The sequence below is a fragment of the Prenolepis imparis genome, unplaced genomic scaffold (assembly GCF_030444845.1).
Source record: "Prenolepis imparis isolate NDT839.2.m4 unplaced genomic scaffold, iyPreImpa1.0 SCAF_2, whole genome shotgun sequence".
NCBI lineage: Eukaryota > Metazoa > Arthropoda > Insecta > Hymenoptera > Formicidae > Prenolepis > Prenolepis imparis.
The window spans coordinates 1846312-1864094 of NW_028141160.1; the positions used below are offsets into that span (position 1 = coordinate 1846312).

Below are 17783 nucleotides of genomic sequence, written 5' to 3' on the forward strand. Positions count from 1 at the left end.
TCAGATTGGATCGAAAGTTCGATTTGTAACTACTTAAATTTAAATTATCATAGCAGAATGAACCCGAGTTGGACCCGACTCGACTCCTGGCAGCATGAGCAGAATTTAAACAGCAATCTACTCTTTGCCATCTAAAGAAGAACCAGAACCGACTCGACTCAGAGTTGGGTAGAGTCATGGGTAAAGTCAACAAATCGAATACGCTATAAGAAAAATAATGTGTGTACTTTTTGTATTCAATAAATTACGAGATAAAAAATATTTAAGGTTTTCAATTGACTCCACCTAATATATATGTATATGTATAAGCCTAATTCCTTCTTCCTCTTTTCTAATATAAAAACAAATACGTATTTATTCTTTTTTATTTTTTGCATAAAAAAACTTCAGCATTGACCACGTTCAGTAGAACAAACCGCTTAGTAGCAATCAAACGTGGCTCTTACTTGTAGAACCAACGTAGAGTGTTGATAAAAACCGCAGACAATTCCGCAGTTGTTCTGCTAAACGCGGCCATTATTTAAAATTTTTCAGTATAAATTTATTTTGTACTTCTCTTCAAACTATTCTTCAAATTATTATTTTTAGTTTTATTTGAGGTAAATAAAACGTCATTTAATAGCACGTTTGGGAGATAACAAAAAAAAAATAATTTAAAAAATATATGCGTATATATTTAAAATCAGTGGTGTAATTTAGGATTTTATTTCGGGGAATGGTGAAGGGAGTAAAACTCTGGATGAGCGATTACATTAAAAATTCATGTTTAATATTAAGCAATGGATTGTAGTTTTATTTGTTTAATAAAATTGTTCTATAAGTGCAAAAATGATAACAACTTAATTGGTTAAATCTCAGATTTTTTAAATGAAAGTTGAAACTCTGCAACCTCCCTCAGAAATACACCACTATTTAAAATGCATAGTGACATGTAGATTATTTTATATAATTAAGATTTCCTATTTTTTATCATTATACAATCATATTGAATTATGACATCAGAAACAAGAAATTATCAATTTCTTGTGAAATATGTCAAAACAGTTATTTTTTGCCATAAATGTTCGATAGTATGGATTGAAAAAATATATTTAAAACATTCTTTTTTATTTAGAATTGATAAATGCATATATGTAACTCAATTTATATCTGTCCTACATTTTCAATGAAAATAAACCTTATAATAAAATTTACAACTATTTATTTGTATTAATCCAAGAGTTAAAGAATTTTTGATATATTTTACCAATTTGTATTATTAAATGTGAGTAGTGATATATACGAAAAAACTTATTTATTTCAATGTATGGCACCAAAAAAATCGTATAATTTTTCATTTTTATTATATATACTTTTATCTTTTATTATATGTACTTTTATTATATACATATATACATTTTTATTATATATATATATATGTATAAAATTCAATATGACTGCAGACTGCAGAGAGACCAAAGAAGTTTAAAAGAACAAAATGTTACACTTTAATATTAAACTTTTTATATTAATATACAGGATGTCCGATAATTCGCGATTGCACCTCTCGTGAGCATATAAAACGTGTTAATTTAAATAGAAAAATCCTTTATCATTTTGCGATTTTTGCATAATTAATGAGAAATTAATTTTAAAAAATCAACCAATTCGCGCGCCTACAAGCGCACGGCAAACGGCAAGAAAAGACAATCCAGTCTTAAGCGGCGTCTACAATAAGAATTTAGATGTAAGACGTAAGAAATTAATCAATCACAGCTGAATTTAAGAAGAATAATCGAATATAATTTATTAATTTCTTACGTCTTAAATTCTTATTGTAGACGCCGCTTTATATAGTCACTATGCACGCAACAAGAAGAGACAGCCCAATGTTATAGTTGTTAAGCGCAATACATAATTAAACGTCGTGTGCCTAGCCACCACGTAACACTGGGCTGTCTTTTCTCGCTGTGCGCTTGTAGGCACGCAAATTGGTCAATTTTTCAAAATTAATTTCACATTAATTATTGCGAAAATCGCAAAATGGTAGAAGACTTTTCTACTCAGTTTAATACGCTCTACATGTACACGAGAGAGATGGTTCGTAAATTATCGGACATCCTATATAATCTAGCTAAATGAGTTTATTTTGAAGTTACTCAAACTAATTGTAAGATAAACTCTTTTTATGCATATGTAAATATATAAATTTAATATATTTATTTATTATACATATGCACATACAAAAAGTAAATCTAATTTGTATCAACTATTAATGATTTTATATTAATATAAATAAAAAATTAAACTAGCATAAAAGTACATAATATATTTAGATATAATTATTTAATAATTATAATTAAAGAAAGTAACAAATAGTATTCTTAGGAATTATTTGGTTCTGTTAATTAAACTTCATCTTCGTTTAGAAGCATGTTTGGAATGCCATCATTGATGGGAAATTTCCTACCGGATTCTGGACATAATAAATGCCCATTTATAACTTCAACCTCCAATAGAACATGGTGAGCTTTTTTTAGAAAATCTTCATTCGTCTCAAAGTCTTCTATTAAAATCTGAGGTAATTCACCAACATGCCCTATCTATAACAAAACTTGTATTAATATATTAGCAATATTTTTTTGTATGTATGTTTATGTGTATGCATGTATATATATTCACGAAAGACTGTATAGAAATATATAGAAGATATATAAAAATATAGAAGGTAAATTTACACTTTCTGCAGCTTTCCACAGCACTGTCCAATCTACTTTTGGAATTATTCTAGAGATATATTCTGGACTGAAATCTACTTCCGATACTCTGATGTCTTTGGCCTACAAATAATTTTTTTTATGAAACATTTGTGTGGCAATTTCATGAAAATGTATAAATATATAACTGTGTGTGTGTGTGTGTGTGTGTGTGTGTGTGCGCGTGCGTGTGTGTGTGTTGGTTAAAGTTATCAGCTAGCAGATTGACAGACTTTATTTTTATATTCCGTGATAATTAGTTTTAATATTATATAAATATAATTCTTTAATTACAATTAAATCATGATTATTCTAATAACATTAAAGATAATATTTTTAAGATAAATTTTATAAAACATGTTTTATAGTAGTAGTACAGATAGACTAATTTTAAAGTATTTTTGTTGCAGTATTGTTTACAATTTTATCACAGAAAGTGATTAATCCAACTGTTGAATCTTTTATTTTATAAAAAAAATTAGAAAAAAAGGAATAACTTAAAAATAATTAATTTATAGCAAATAATAAACAAATTAGCTATATATTATAATGTTATTAGAACAAATATATTTATCAAAGTGCAAGGATTTACTGCATGTTAGAAGCATCCTAACCTTGTGTGTTTACTACATTCATACATTAACCCAAAAACATCTTACTATGGCCGGTATTCATAGTCCGTTCTTATTTCAAGACCGTCTTAAGTAATGTCTTAAGATGCAAATACAGCTCTGTGATTGGTTAATCACATCTTAAAATTGTACTTAAAACATTCTTAAATATAAGAACCGACTATGAATACCGACCTATAACAATGTTTAGATAATAATAATTTAGTCTAAATAATACATAATTGAAACATTTTTATATTATGCTTTCTTTTTTAGTTTTGAAATAATAACTATTAAAAATAATTATTAAAATAATTATTTGTTTATTCAATTGAATATTTTTATTGAGTTTTTTACATGTAATAATTTAAAAATTAAAACATCAAAAATTAAAATTAAAAGAAAAATTATTAAAAACATTAATTAAAACCAGAGTTAAAACACTAATAAAATAATCTTTTATTTTTTTTACTCTTTTTTTAAAATTCCAATATCCAATACAGAGCTTTTTCTTCTTTAATTATTAAAAAATATCTTAACTATTCCGAGGCTGACTTTTTGCGAGTGTAAATTGGAAAAGCAATTCTTTTTTTTATAATACAATTAAAAAGATAACTTACAATAATTCTCAGAGGATAACCAACTGTCACACCTTTCATAGCCCTGGACGTTAACATATTATGTGTGAGAAGTTTCATTTTTTTCTACAATAATTAACTTTTTATTGTGTGAAATATCAAATTACTTATTTAATATTATGTCAGAGAAGTAAAACGATTGATATAAGAGCTCATGCAATAGAGCGTGTGTACAAAAAGTTAGATTGGGCCATGTTATGTTAGGTTAGATTCATAGTATATGCATATGCATATGATATATACACAAACCATCGACTATCGACATAGTACAGATTGCGCCATCCGCATCTAAAGATGCCTTTTCATGTGCAGCATGCTGCAACCTTAGGCCGGGTCTACATTGGTCGTAGAATCGTAGATCGTAAAAAATTTGACCAACCACAGTCGATTATTTCAAAAATAATCAACTGTGGTTGGTGGTTGGTCAAATTTCTTACGATCTACGATTCTACGACCAATGTAGACCCGGCCTAAGGCTTTAGAAATGTTTTACATACGTGTAGGTTATGTAGAAAAGTTGTCGCGAATGATGTTTTGAGATATTTTTTATTTTATCACGATTATTTTACCGATCATCACGAAATTCTTACTGTGACGAAATTGCAGGTCGATATTTCACGTGATTGCACGCAATTTCAGCCCACTATTCGCTTCTTTCCGATACGATGTCGAAAAGCGTAAATCCGTAAATAAACGGTAAATCGTAAAGATATCGTATATAATTGAGAGACAGATAAGAATGGCTGATGAGACGATGGAAACGTTACGGGGCCTCAATAACGAGGAGACCGAATGCAACGTAGACGTTGAGATTTACGACGATGACGAGGATTCCGACGGGGTCGTAGTTCCGGAACTTCAGGGTACATTATCCAAATGGACAAATTACATACATGGCTGGCAATCTAGATTTATTGTACTCAAAGATGGCACTTTGTCTTATTACAAATCTGAGCAGGACAGTGGATTTGGGTGTCGTGGCTCGATTAGTCTGTATAAAGCTAATATCAAGGTGAGAGATTACATGATGCGACAAAGTTCTGTCTCATCAGAAGTTTGATAGTGTACTACATATGGTATAACTTAAATTTAATGAATTTCTTTTATTAAGTTATTTGTTTTATTAGGCGCATCAATTTGACGAATGTAGATTTGATGTGTCTGTAAATGACTGCTTAGTTTGGTATTTAAGGGCGAACAGTCCAGAAGAAAAACAGCGATGGGTAGATATCTTAAAGTCTTATAAGGTGATTATTTTTAATATTTTATGATATATTTTCACACTTTGAAATATATATGATTTGAAATTAATATCTTTAATTAATATAATGTATAATAAAATCTCTTTTAGTTATATATATATATATATATATATATATATATAATAATTAATTATATATTTTTACATAAAATAGTCAGAATCCGGTTATGGGAGTGAAAATAGTCTTAAACGACATGGTAGTGCCATTTCGCTTGTGTCAAATACACAATCGACAACGAGCGCTGGTAGCTTTACTAAGCGTGGCATTAGAGGACTGAAAGAAAAGTTAGCTGAAATTGAAACCTTCAGAGACATTCTGATCAAGCAGATCGATACTTTGCAGAAATATTTTGATAACTGTGCAGAAAATGTCAAGAATACTTCCAAGAAAGGTAATAATCTTTAACTTGTATAAATTTCTTTATTTACTTTTACAAATTTATAGAGAAAAACACCATAACTGACATATATTTTGTTTACGAGTCTTGCTCGTCTAACTATTACTTCAATTAAAAATTCAGGATAAAAATTTATACTTGTATATATTTACAAAATTTATAGATATTTACTTATAGATATTTATACAAATTATTTTTATCAAATTGTAATATTTAACATTAAATATAACATAATTATTTAATATTTTGATAATATTGATTTAAACTTTTGAAAAGATCTTTTTCTAAAGCAAAAAATTGATGTTTTTAAAATTGGTCTTTAAAATCGACATATTTATCTGTAAAATCTCCTATCTAGGATCATTGAAGTTAGTAAGTAAAGAAATATAAAAAAATACTGCAATACATTTTTAAATTAGATATATAAAAATTTGTGCTTTGAATAAAACATTACATATTTATTTACTTATAAAAATAAACATTTTTAAGAACAAAAAACATTCTATTTAAAATTTATAGTTAGAACAAGCCATACTCTATGATTTGTACGTCACTATAATTCAACTATTTACTTGTATGAAATGTCTTAAAATTAAAATATATTAATGCAAATATAAATAATTTAAATAATAAATAAAAATGATATGGCTGTAATAAGCAAGCAAACTGTTTCGCAAGAAAAATTTTTTTGTTTTTACAAATTCAAGAAAATCGCGAACTTTTCGCTTCAATCTTATGGACTTTCTTCAGCGCTAATCAATCATATACAAAAAAATTCTCTATATCATTAAATCATATGGGGATGTGTAAAAATAATTTATTAAAATTTTGTGTAAAATATTTTATAAATGACAGATATTAAATGAAATAATTTATTAATAATATAATGTTTTTAAAAGAGTATTAATAAATTATTTGCATTTGCATTAATACATATTTTACAGACGCTTAAAAGTAAACAGATTAGATTATATTCATGTATGTACAAATTATAGTAAATCTCTTGTTCTAATACTATTTTTCTAATTGCATTGTAAAAAAAATAATATAAATGAAAATAAAAATAAAACAGATTTAGAAACCTACAAGTATGCAGAATAATTTAATATTATTAAAAAAGATATTATTATTTAGATTATTTAGATTATACTAGGACAACACAAGCGCGCGCTACGCGCGCGCCATTGTTCAAGTTTATATTTAAAGAAATATAATTTAATAAATAAATAATGTTAATAATTAATGAATAATGTAATTTAAATATAAAAATATCAAAATATAAAAATATCAATATCAATAATAATAATAATAATATATAATAATAATAATAATAATATATAATTTTAATATCAATTTCAAAATCAGCTATCAATTTTGATGGTTTGAAAAAAAGAGAAAAAAGAGATTAATAAAAAGTAAATTAAACATTACATTAATCCACGAAGTACATAACGTTATTCCTCACCAAAAATTAATTCGAAAAGTCCTGAATAATTTTTTTTATAACAATAAAAGAGTAATTATTATGTAAAGTACAGCCAAACAGCGCTGAGCTGACAATAAGTCGTGCGCCTGGTAATGTGTGTTCACACACACTGTCACAAAAAATAAATTAAAAATTAAAAGAATAGAAAAAAAGAAAAAAAACTATTCAGGATTCTTTGATTTATTTTTTGGTGAGAAATAACGCTATGTACTTAGTGGGCGGTTTTTAAGTAACATTCTGCATATATTATATATATATATTATAAATATGTATGCTGTTGATATTGTCCATATTTATTGAATCAATATATTTTTTTATGCGTTTAATAGTATGTATAAATTAGTGTTTAATAATGTGTAGTAAAAAATATACATTTACACACACAGAGACACACACATACATTTAATTAATATTATTAATATAATATTAATTAAATATATATATATGTATATGTAATATTTTCTTTTTACACACACCATTAAACATTATTTTATACATACTATTAAATACATAAAATTATATATTTATTCAATACACATGAACAATATTAATAGTAGTCACACATTTATATTTCACACAATATAATTTGATATACATACTTTTTTTCTCTCTTCTTTCTCTTTCATCCTTCTCTATCTTTTTCCTGCTTCCTATTTCTCTCTTCTTTATCTTCCTCTTTTTTTTCTTAAACTTTAACTTTAACTGTAACGATAACCTTATGTTAATAATAATGTAATTAAAAAGTAATAATATAATATATAACATAATTTATAATAATAATTATATTGATTATTATATTAATTATTTATTATAATAATTATTTATTATAATAATTTTTTTTTATAATTTATGTATAAATATAATTTATTTATTTTTATGTTTAAAATATTGTAATTTCAAAAAATATAAAGTTTTCTAATATTATTTTAATAAATTTTAAAGAGCGGAAAAATACTAAATAATTCAAATTAATTATACAAAAAATATATATGTATATAATTTGAAATGTACACACACAATTCCATATTTTTTATAGATTTTTAAAAAACTATATGTTTTTTTATACCAGTTAATTTACCTGATTATTCTGAACATAAAATTGTTAAAGTAAGATTACCGAAAAATGAATATATTACGAGATATTTCATATTGTTTGTCAAAATGTCAGATTAAAAAATATATAAAAATATTTGAAAAATAGCAATGCATAATTTAAAATAAGACTTTATATATAAGTAATAATAAAAAAAACAATAGGGTAAACTCGGGTAAGATGGTCAGTTTTTTAAAATGCAAAAAACATACTTTTATTTTTATTATTTTTTAAATAATATTTGGCACATTACTTCATTGAAGATTAAAGTACGTAATACTATCGAAATTAAACAATAAATACTTAATAGAAATTTTATATTATCAAAATATTAAAACACGAGCATTGGCAATCTTTCTGACTTTTAGAGAAAAGATGGCCATAGTATTATAGAACAGTTGACTATAATATATTTCATGTTAAAGTAATTAAATAAATTTATAATTTTACATATTTAGCTTTTTTATTTTTATATATTGAACATATAAACATTAATATATTTTTTTAATATAAAATAAAAACTTTTATAAAAAAATTAAATTCTAAATAATAAGTTTATAGTACTTGTTAATTAATTACTTATTATTTTTTATTATTAACTTTTCGCGAGCGACTAATTATAATTTAATAAATTATAATTTAATAAATTTAATTTTTACATACCTTTCTCTTTCTTCTTTCTTCGTCTTCTGAATTGTGACATGTAAAACCGTCAAACTGTCAAACTGTCAAATTAAACGAGTGAAGCAAGTCGCACGAACGAATGAAGTAAGCGCGCGAACGAGACAGCCAATTAGTATCGCGGAAAAGCGACAACAATGTCAATAACATGCCTTTTTTAGAAAGGGGATAATTTGCAGAGAAAAGAAACTTTTTTAATTTCAAAAACTTGACATATACGAATTTAATATTTAAATAAGCAATGTACATGAACTATTGGTTTCTAATGAATAAATTAACTTAAGTAACCATTTGGCTCTAATAAACTGTAGTAGAACTGAATTGATGAGAAATAGAATACATTTATTGATTTAGGAGATCTTTGTCGTTTTTCATATCTTTCCTTTAGTGTTTTTAAATATATGTATGTAATCATGATTTATAGTCATATATGTATATATGATTATACATTTTTTATACAAGATATAGAAAAAGAAATTTTTTTAGATATTTTATTAAGTCCTGTAAAAATTCCAGAAAAGAAAACTGAGACGATGTTTAATCCAGCCGAACAATCAGTGGATTTTAAAGGAGAAGCGATAACGTTTAAAGCCACCAGTGAAGGGGTGTTGGCCACTTTACAACATTGCGTTGAATTAATGATACAACGAGAGGATGCATGGCGTCGCAGATGGGAAAAGGAAATTGAAAAAAGACGAAAATTACAAGAACTTTATAAAACTCTAAAAGATCAAGTTGCCATGCATCATAACGATTCTCCCAGACCCAGAGTTCTTATTCACGGAGGTCCTGACTATGAGGTGGGTTTTCTTTTTTATTATAATCTCATTTGCTACATATAATTTCTATTTTATATATATAGATTATATTAGATTATTTTATAGATAATTATAGATATATATATAAATATCCTAATGTATAATATACTTTCTTCTCCTTTTTCCTTCCTTTCCCTCTTCTCTTTCTATATACAAGTTTAAAGAAAATATTTAAGAATCTTATAGAATATAGAATAGAAATATTTAAAAATCTTTAGAAAAATGTTTTTACATAATATGATTGCAAGATTCTAGTATTGATTAATATTTAATATATTATATAATGCTTTTGACAATCATTTCTTATGTAACATAATATATTGATTTTTAACATAACGCGCGCGCGAGAAATAAACTTTAAAAATATGTATATATGCTTTATATCAAATAATAGATTAAATTTTATGTAGCATTACATGTATATATTTATGTATGTATGTGTCTCGCTCTAAAGAAATATTTTATCCTGTTTTTTTTATAGATCAAAAACTTATATACAGAGTAGACAAAATAAAGCGTTACGAATTTTTATCTTCAAAAATATTGTCTCTAGAGAAAAATATTTCAAATAAAAGTTGTAGGATTTCGAGGGAGAAAGAAGTTGGCGCTATTGACTTTTTCCTAAAGGGCGATTTTCAAGGTCATTTATATATTTTTAAATAGATTTATATTTTTTTCATAAATCGATTTCTCGCAATATTCTGCATAAAAAGTTATAAGGGTAGGATGGTCAAAAAATGAATAGTTTATGAGATATTTCATACTTAAATTTAATATTATCTTACATAAACTACGAAATATCTCGTAAAATATTCATTTCTCGATCATCTTACCTTAATATTTTTATGCACAAAATAATGAGAGGAATCAATTAGTGTAAAGAAAACACCTAGTTGTTTTTAAGAAAAAATATGTAGCTGCTAGTTGTAAATTACTTATTTTTTCTTATAAACAACTATGTGTTTTCTTTGACTAATTAATTCTTCTCGTTAATTTGTGCATGAAAGTATCAAGGTAAGATCGTCACAAAATAAATATTTTATGAGATATTTCATAGTTTATGTAAGATTATGTTAAACTTAAGTATGAAATATCTCGTAAACACTATTCACTTTTTTACCATCCTACCTTTATAACTTTTTATGCAGAATATTGCGAGGAATTGATTTATGTAAAAAAAATATGGTGATTCCATTTAAAAAAACATAAATAACCTTTTAATGACTTTGAAAATCGCCCTTTAGGAAAAAGTCAATAGCGCTAACTTGTTTCCTCCTCGAAATTCAATAACTTTTATTTGAAACATTTTTCTCTAGAGACATAATTTTTGGAGAAAAATTCGTAACGCTTTATTTTGTCTACTCTGTATATAAGTTTTCGATCTATAAAAAAACAGGATAAAATATTTCTTTAGAGCGAAATACATACATACATAAATATATACATGTAATGCTACATAAAATTTAATCCATTATTTGATATAAAGCACATATACATATTTTTAAAGTTTATTTCTCGTTATGTTAAAAATCAATATATTATGTTATATAAGAAATAATTGCCAAAAGTATTATATAATCAAATACGTATTAAAATTATATATTATTAATTGTTGATTGTTTTTAATATTTTTAATAATATTTGAAACTTGTTTTGAAAACTGTTTTTAAGGAAGGTCCGCATAGCACTCTTTGCGACGAAGAATTTTATGATGCCGTCGAGACAGGTCTAGACAAAATCGAAGAGGAAAATCAATTAAGGAATCGTTTGAAACAAAAATCTGCTCCAATTTTGACATCTCCTTCCACAACAGCATCTTCACACAAGCTATGGCCTGAAGTAATTATATCTTTTTTATATTTTGCAATTCTTTGGTTCTATCAAAATTAACTAAAAGTATATTTAACATACTATTATTCTACAAACTTATTCTCTGCATTGGAACTACAGTTTCCATTTTTACTCAGTTAAGAATTAACGATAAAATTTAAAAAAAAATAACAGGTAAATGTTGATATTAACTTACACAGATTACTTTCTTTTTGACATATTCAAAGTATATCTTTTGATACATATTCAAAGTGTAAGTATACAAAGTGCAATCTTGAGTATATATACACGTTTTGATGATTATATGACACTCTTTTTTCTTCTTGAAATATGCGAATTTGAAACATACTGCTCACAAAAATTAAAGGAACATTTAATTTGTCTTAAAAAATAAGTAAAATTCAGGCAGCTGTAACTTCGATAAAAATAAACGAAATTTGAATCCCAAAAAAAAAAGAGTTTTAAGGCTCCTGGCTCCTTGCCGACCATGTCGAAATCGTGACGTCAGAGGCGAGAAAACACACGCTAAAATTTCTTAGATGCCATTTCGAAATAAAAAAATATTTCGATGAAACAGCACTTCAGATGGCTTTAGCACACTTAAAAAACTCCGAAAACTATCCTTTCCCCTTTATAATCAATCAACAGCTGTAAAATGTAATATTATGAAGCCCAGTCCGTCTGGTCTTTGCACATGCGCAGTCATTCCGCATGTCAAAGTCTGATATCTCGATCATTTTACAGATGTTGATTGATTATAAAGGGAAAAGGATAGTTTTGGGGGTTTTTTAAGAGTGTGCTAAAGCCATCTGAAGTGCTGTTTAATCGAAATATCTTTTAATTAAAAAATGGCATCTAAGAATTTTCAGCGTGTACTTTCTCGCCTCTGACACAATCCAATATGGCCGCGGTGAGCACCCAGGAGCCTTAAAGTTTGAAATAAAAAACATCACGAACTGGACAAAATGAGAAATCGTCTCATTTTGTCCTGTCACTTTCTTTAAAAAAAAAAAATTATTTTCCAATGTAAAAGCTTAGTTTTTTTTCTACAAAATCGTTTTTTAAAAATGTTTCTAAGATTTTTTGTTATTGAATTATAGTGAATTAAGTAAAAAATTAACATTTTGACTTGGATTGCTCATAATTGCATTAAAAATCATTATTTTATATAAATCGATTCGTCGCAATATTCACTATAAAAAGTTATAAGTATTTGCTATAAGATTGCTAAAAAACGAATAGTTTACGAGATATTTTATACTTAAATTTGACATAATTTTACATAAACTAAGAAATATTTCATAAAACATTCATTTTTTGTCGATTTTACCTCAATACTTTTGTGCACAAAATAATGAGAGAAATCAATTGTTGCAAAGAAAACACATAATTGTTTTTAAAATAAAGTAATTTGCAACTAGCAGCTACATATATCTCAATTATATATTATATATATATATATATATATATATATATATATATATAGGGCTCCATACATTAAGGGCGTGTTATTGAAGTCATTTAAAGTTGAAATTGTTTAGTAAACATATGTCTGAAAATGCTTCCTAACAAAACTACAACCATTGAAAGTTGATATGAATATTTGAAATATTTTCTGTCAATCTGGTATTGTTTACATTTTCTGTCAGTCAATAGTTTATACAGAACAATCTCGCAATAGGAATAAACTTGTGAACAGAATTATGGATGCAGCAATGCAAATAAGAAATTCTCCTGGCATAGTGGAGCGAGCTGTTAAATTACTTTTATGCACAGCAAGATTTTGCATCTGCAAGAGATAATTTTGAACAGAATTTGTAACATATTTATAATTTTTAATAATTTATTAAATAAATAAGTTATATTAAATGTCTTTTTCTTTCCGTTTTTAAATGTTTATATCATCTTTCAATTTAAATTTGTAGTTCTGTTAGGAAGCATTTACAGACATATGTTTATTAAACAATTTAAACTCTAAATGATTTCAATAGCACGTCCTTAATATATGGAGCTCGAGTCATGGGACCCTGTGTGTATATATATATACATACGAGGGTAAGTCAAAAAGTAAAGGGACAAATAAAAAAAAAGCACATTTATTTTAACCTATGTGGAAAATTTACATATCATTTTTCGACATAATCCCCACCAACATCGATACACTTGATCCATCGCTTAACAAGCTTCTGTATTCCATCCTGGAAGAAAGATTTGGGTTGGATGCGTAGCCAGTTATGCACTACTGCAATGACCTCATCCAAAGAAATTTTTTTTCCTTGTAGTGTTTCTTTTCTTTTTTTTGCTTCCTCATAGAGGAAGCTTTGTTTTTCTTTTTTCTTTTCATCTTTTCGGTTTATTAAAAGAAGCACTACGAGAAAAAAAATTTTCGTTAGATGAGGAGGTCATTGCAGTGGTGCATAACTGGCTATGTACCCAACCCAAATCTTTCTTCCAGGATGAAATACAGAAGCATATTAAACGGTGGATCAAGTGTATCGATGTTGATGGGGATTACATCAAAAAATGATATGTAAATTTTCCACATAGGTTAAAATAAATGTGCTTTTTTTTATTTGTCCCTTCACTTTTTGATTTACGCTCGCACATTTACTCCAAAAAAAAAAAAAAAAGCGGTACACTTAAAATTTTGGGAAAAAATTATCAATTCCAAATGACAATAACTTTGTAAATAATAAAGATAGAAAGGTTTATAAGAAACGAAAATGAAGCTTGGAATCTCTACTTTAAGAATCTATTTATTTTAATGTTGCGAGATAAATTTATTGAAAATGGCGGATGACAAAACGAGAGCATGCAAAATTAAAAAATAATGGTCCGAGTTCGCCACGGCACATGGCGTGAGTCAAATGTCGTAACTCAATGGGATAAAAAGCATATGATAGTACAGAGTCTCCTCTTTAAAATGCTTTTTTAATCATCTCGATGATTTTTTGCTGAGATATTCACATTTGAATAAAAAGGCAACTTTTTACTTTAATCTCGCAACATTAAAATGAATAGATTCTTAAAGTAGATTCCAAGCTTCATTTTCGTTTTTTATAAACCTTTCTATCTTTATTATTTACAAAGTTATTGTCATTTGAAATTTGATAATTTTTTCCCAAAGTGTACCGCTTTTTTTGGAGTGAGTGTATAAAAGAATGTCATATATAAAGAAAAATAAAATTTTTTTATATATGATTTTGAAGTAAAAATATTTGCCAATTTTTTGCGGTTTTATAATAATTTTTTGCAAAGTTATACATTTGAAGTTCACACTTTTGATTGATTCAAAATAATGCTTATTGACTTTGTTGAGGAGTGTAATTGTAATAATAATTAGAATTAATTATAGTTACAGTTATACACTCGTCAACAAAATTAACGCATATGTATTTCAAGTCAAAATTTCGCATAATTTCAAATAAGCATAACTCCGCTAAAAATGATCGGATTTGAAAAATTTTTTTTCACTGTCAAGCTTGAAGTCTCTACTTTAAAAACCATTCGTCAGATTTTTAATTTATCCTCCTCCCCCGTACGCCACTGCTTCAAAAGTAAGGACGTGTTTTGTCTAAAAAAAAATTGCGTACTTCGACGCACTCCACGGTCCAACCAGCAACCTCGTGGTGCGTGTCGGGTAATACTAATGCTGGCGGGAAATGGAAAAAATGTATGGGTAACTTTCATATGTAATAACTCCGCGAAAAAAAATCGTACGAACTTTGCTTTTTTTTTTAAATTTGTAGTAAAAAGTCCACATTTTACGATAGTTATGATAAGATTTGCGAAAAAAATTTATTTCACCCCGTGGAGTGCGTCGAAGTACGCAATTTTTTTTAGACAAAACACGTCCTTACTTTTGAAGCAGTGGCGTACGGGGGAGGAGGATAAATTAAAAATCTGACGAATGGTTTTTAAAGTAGAGACTTCAAGCTTGACAGTGAAAAAAAATTTTTCAAATCTGATCATTTTTAGCGGAGTTATGCTTATTTGAAATTATGCGAAATTTTGACTTGAAATACATATGCGTTAATTTTGTTGACGAGTGTAGTTAATTAAATAGTAATATGCAATATGAAAGTATATAAAATTATTTTTGATAATATCAATTAATAAATATCAATTCCTAATTCTTTATGCTTTATGTAATATTAATTGTTAATTATTTATATGAGCTTTTTGCGACCACGTCTTTAGATAATTTTTTTCATTGCCAATTTGCAGATAGAGAAGATCACCATGGAGCAACTTCATTATGCCCGACTCGGCGTAGGTGGAGCGGGCGGTTGGCAATTATTCGCTGAAGATGGTGATATGCGAATGTATCGACGGGAGGAAGAGGCTGATGGATTAGTTGTAGATCCTCTCAAAGCTTGTCACGTCGTTAAGGGAGTGACTGGTCATGAAGTTTGTGAAATATTTTTCAGTCCTGAATACAGAAGCGGATGGGAAGCCACCTTAGAGGACATGACAATCGTTGAAAACATTTCCAAGGATACACTATTGTTCTTGCAAACGCACAAACGTATCTGGCCAGCAAGTCAGCGAGACGCAATGTTCTGGTCGCACATACGTCGAGTGTCAGATGATCAGGATCAAGATGCTCACGATTTGTGGATAGTCTGTAATCATAGTACCGAACATCCTGATTACCCGGTACATAATATGCTTAATACAAAAAGGATTTAGTGAAATAAGTACGGTACAATTGCCTCAAAGATAATTTAACGTCTAATCTAACCGTTTAAAAATAATTGGTAAGTAATAGGTAAATGTGTATTATACAATCTTTTTAGCTTTCTAGATCTCCCCGTTAAGTTGTTACGCGGGAGTAAATTTAATAAATTAACCTATTTTATATTTTACGATTTTAATTATAAATAATAAAATTTAAAGCAAAACACAATATAATAGAACGTGTAAAAAATATTATATTTTTTCCGTATGTCTATATAGTTTTATTTTATGCCAGTGAGTAAAAAATAAAAATTTAAATTTTTTACGCACTGGCATAAAATAAAATTTTTTACACAGAGTAATTTTTTAAATAAATTCTTCAAATGACTACCTTAAAAAATATTGGAAATAAAGTTTGTTTTATTCTATTTATATGATGTTCAATTGGATCAGTTTGATACAACAAAAAGTAGCAATTATTAAAAAAAAGATTTGACCCATATATTTTATTATTTTTAAATTAAATAAACTATTTAATTATTATTTTTAAATACACAAATAAATACTACACAAATAAGATTATATTTATATAAAAATAACTTATGAATAAATTTTAATATCGGCAAATATTTTCTTCTTGAGAGTCTTTATCATTATCGCTATTTATAACGACAGTAATATTTTTGTTATAAAACATTTTAGATAATATTTTTTGGCAGTCTCAAAAATATAGTCATTACTTGTCTTCGAGACAAGTAATGATTATATAATAAATTATGTACAAAATATCTCGCTAAAAATAAATTATCATCTATTATTTTTTAAACTAAGGAAAATAGATAGTGATATATATATATATATATATATATATATATATATTATATATAATATATATATACAGGGTGTCTCTAAAATCTGACCCAGACTCTTTATCTCGGAAACGGCTTTAGATATGGAAAAATGTTTCAGTCAAAAATGGTAGGACTTGAAGGGGGACAGATGATGAAAATATGGACTTGATCTTGAGTGACCTATTGAAGGTCAGATGAAGGTCATCGATGTTTTCTTAAATGGAACCCCCTATTTTTTATTGCATATTCTTGTAACCCTTGTCGAGACGTTTTCAAAACATTACCTATGTGGGTCTTTTGCGCAAGTCGTTCCCAAGATACGAAGCTTCAAAGTTGACATATCATCGGCATTTGTGCATTATCCGATGTACACCGCAGGGAGATTGTTCAGTCAAATTTGTACATCAAGTGGCTCTAAAAAGGGCAGACTTTGTGTGTGTGCGTGCGTGCTTCTTTAGTAAAACTTTTCTCTAATTATTTTTCTTCTAGTTATTTTAATATAAGGGGAAGGAGAAGAAAATGATAGAGAAAAAGAGAGAAAAGTTTTACTAAAGAAGCATACACACATACAAAGTCTGCTTTTTTTAGAGCCACTTGATGTACAAATTCGACTGAACAACCTCCCCACGGTGTACATCGGATAATGTGAATGCCGATGATATGTCAATTTTGAAGAGTACTCTGCGTTGATACCACTGCTT

The 17783-nt window shown here is 27.0% G+C and overlaps 2 protein-coding genes across 2 annotated transcripts; one reads left to right on the plus strand and one right to left on the minus strand.

The window, feature by feature from the left end:
* Positions 1-704: 704 nt before the first annotated feature.
* Positions 705-4222, minus strand: Trmt112 (tRNA methyltransferase subunit 11-2). The gene is made up of 3 exons (XM_083058836.1): positions 3967-4222; positions 2718-2819; positions 705-2582 (listed from the first exon to the last, which is right to left on the minus strand). The coding sequence occupies exons 1-3, from the start codon at positions 4042-4044 to the stop codon at positions 2388-2390; spliced, it is 375 nt and encodes a 124-aa protein (XP_082914962.1). The 5' UTR covers positions 4045-4222; the 3' UTR covers positions 705-2387.
* A 238-nt stretch (positions 4223-4460) lies between these two features.
* Cert (ceramide transfer protein) lies at positions 4461-16373 on the plus strand. The gene is made up of 6 exons (XM_083058610.1): positions 4461-4996; positions 5112-5231; positions 5400-5637; positions 9420-9703; positions 11393-11560; positions 15779-16373. Exons 1-6 carry the CDS (start codon positions 4724-4726, stop codon positions 16241-16243), a joined length of 1548 nt encoding a protein of 515 aa, XP_082914736.1. The 5' UTR covers positions 4461-4723; the 3' UTR covers positions 16244-16373.
* Positions 16374-17783: the final 1410 nt, after the last annotated feature.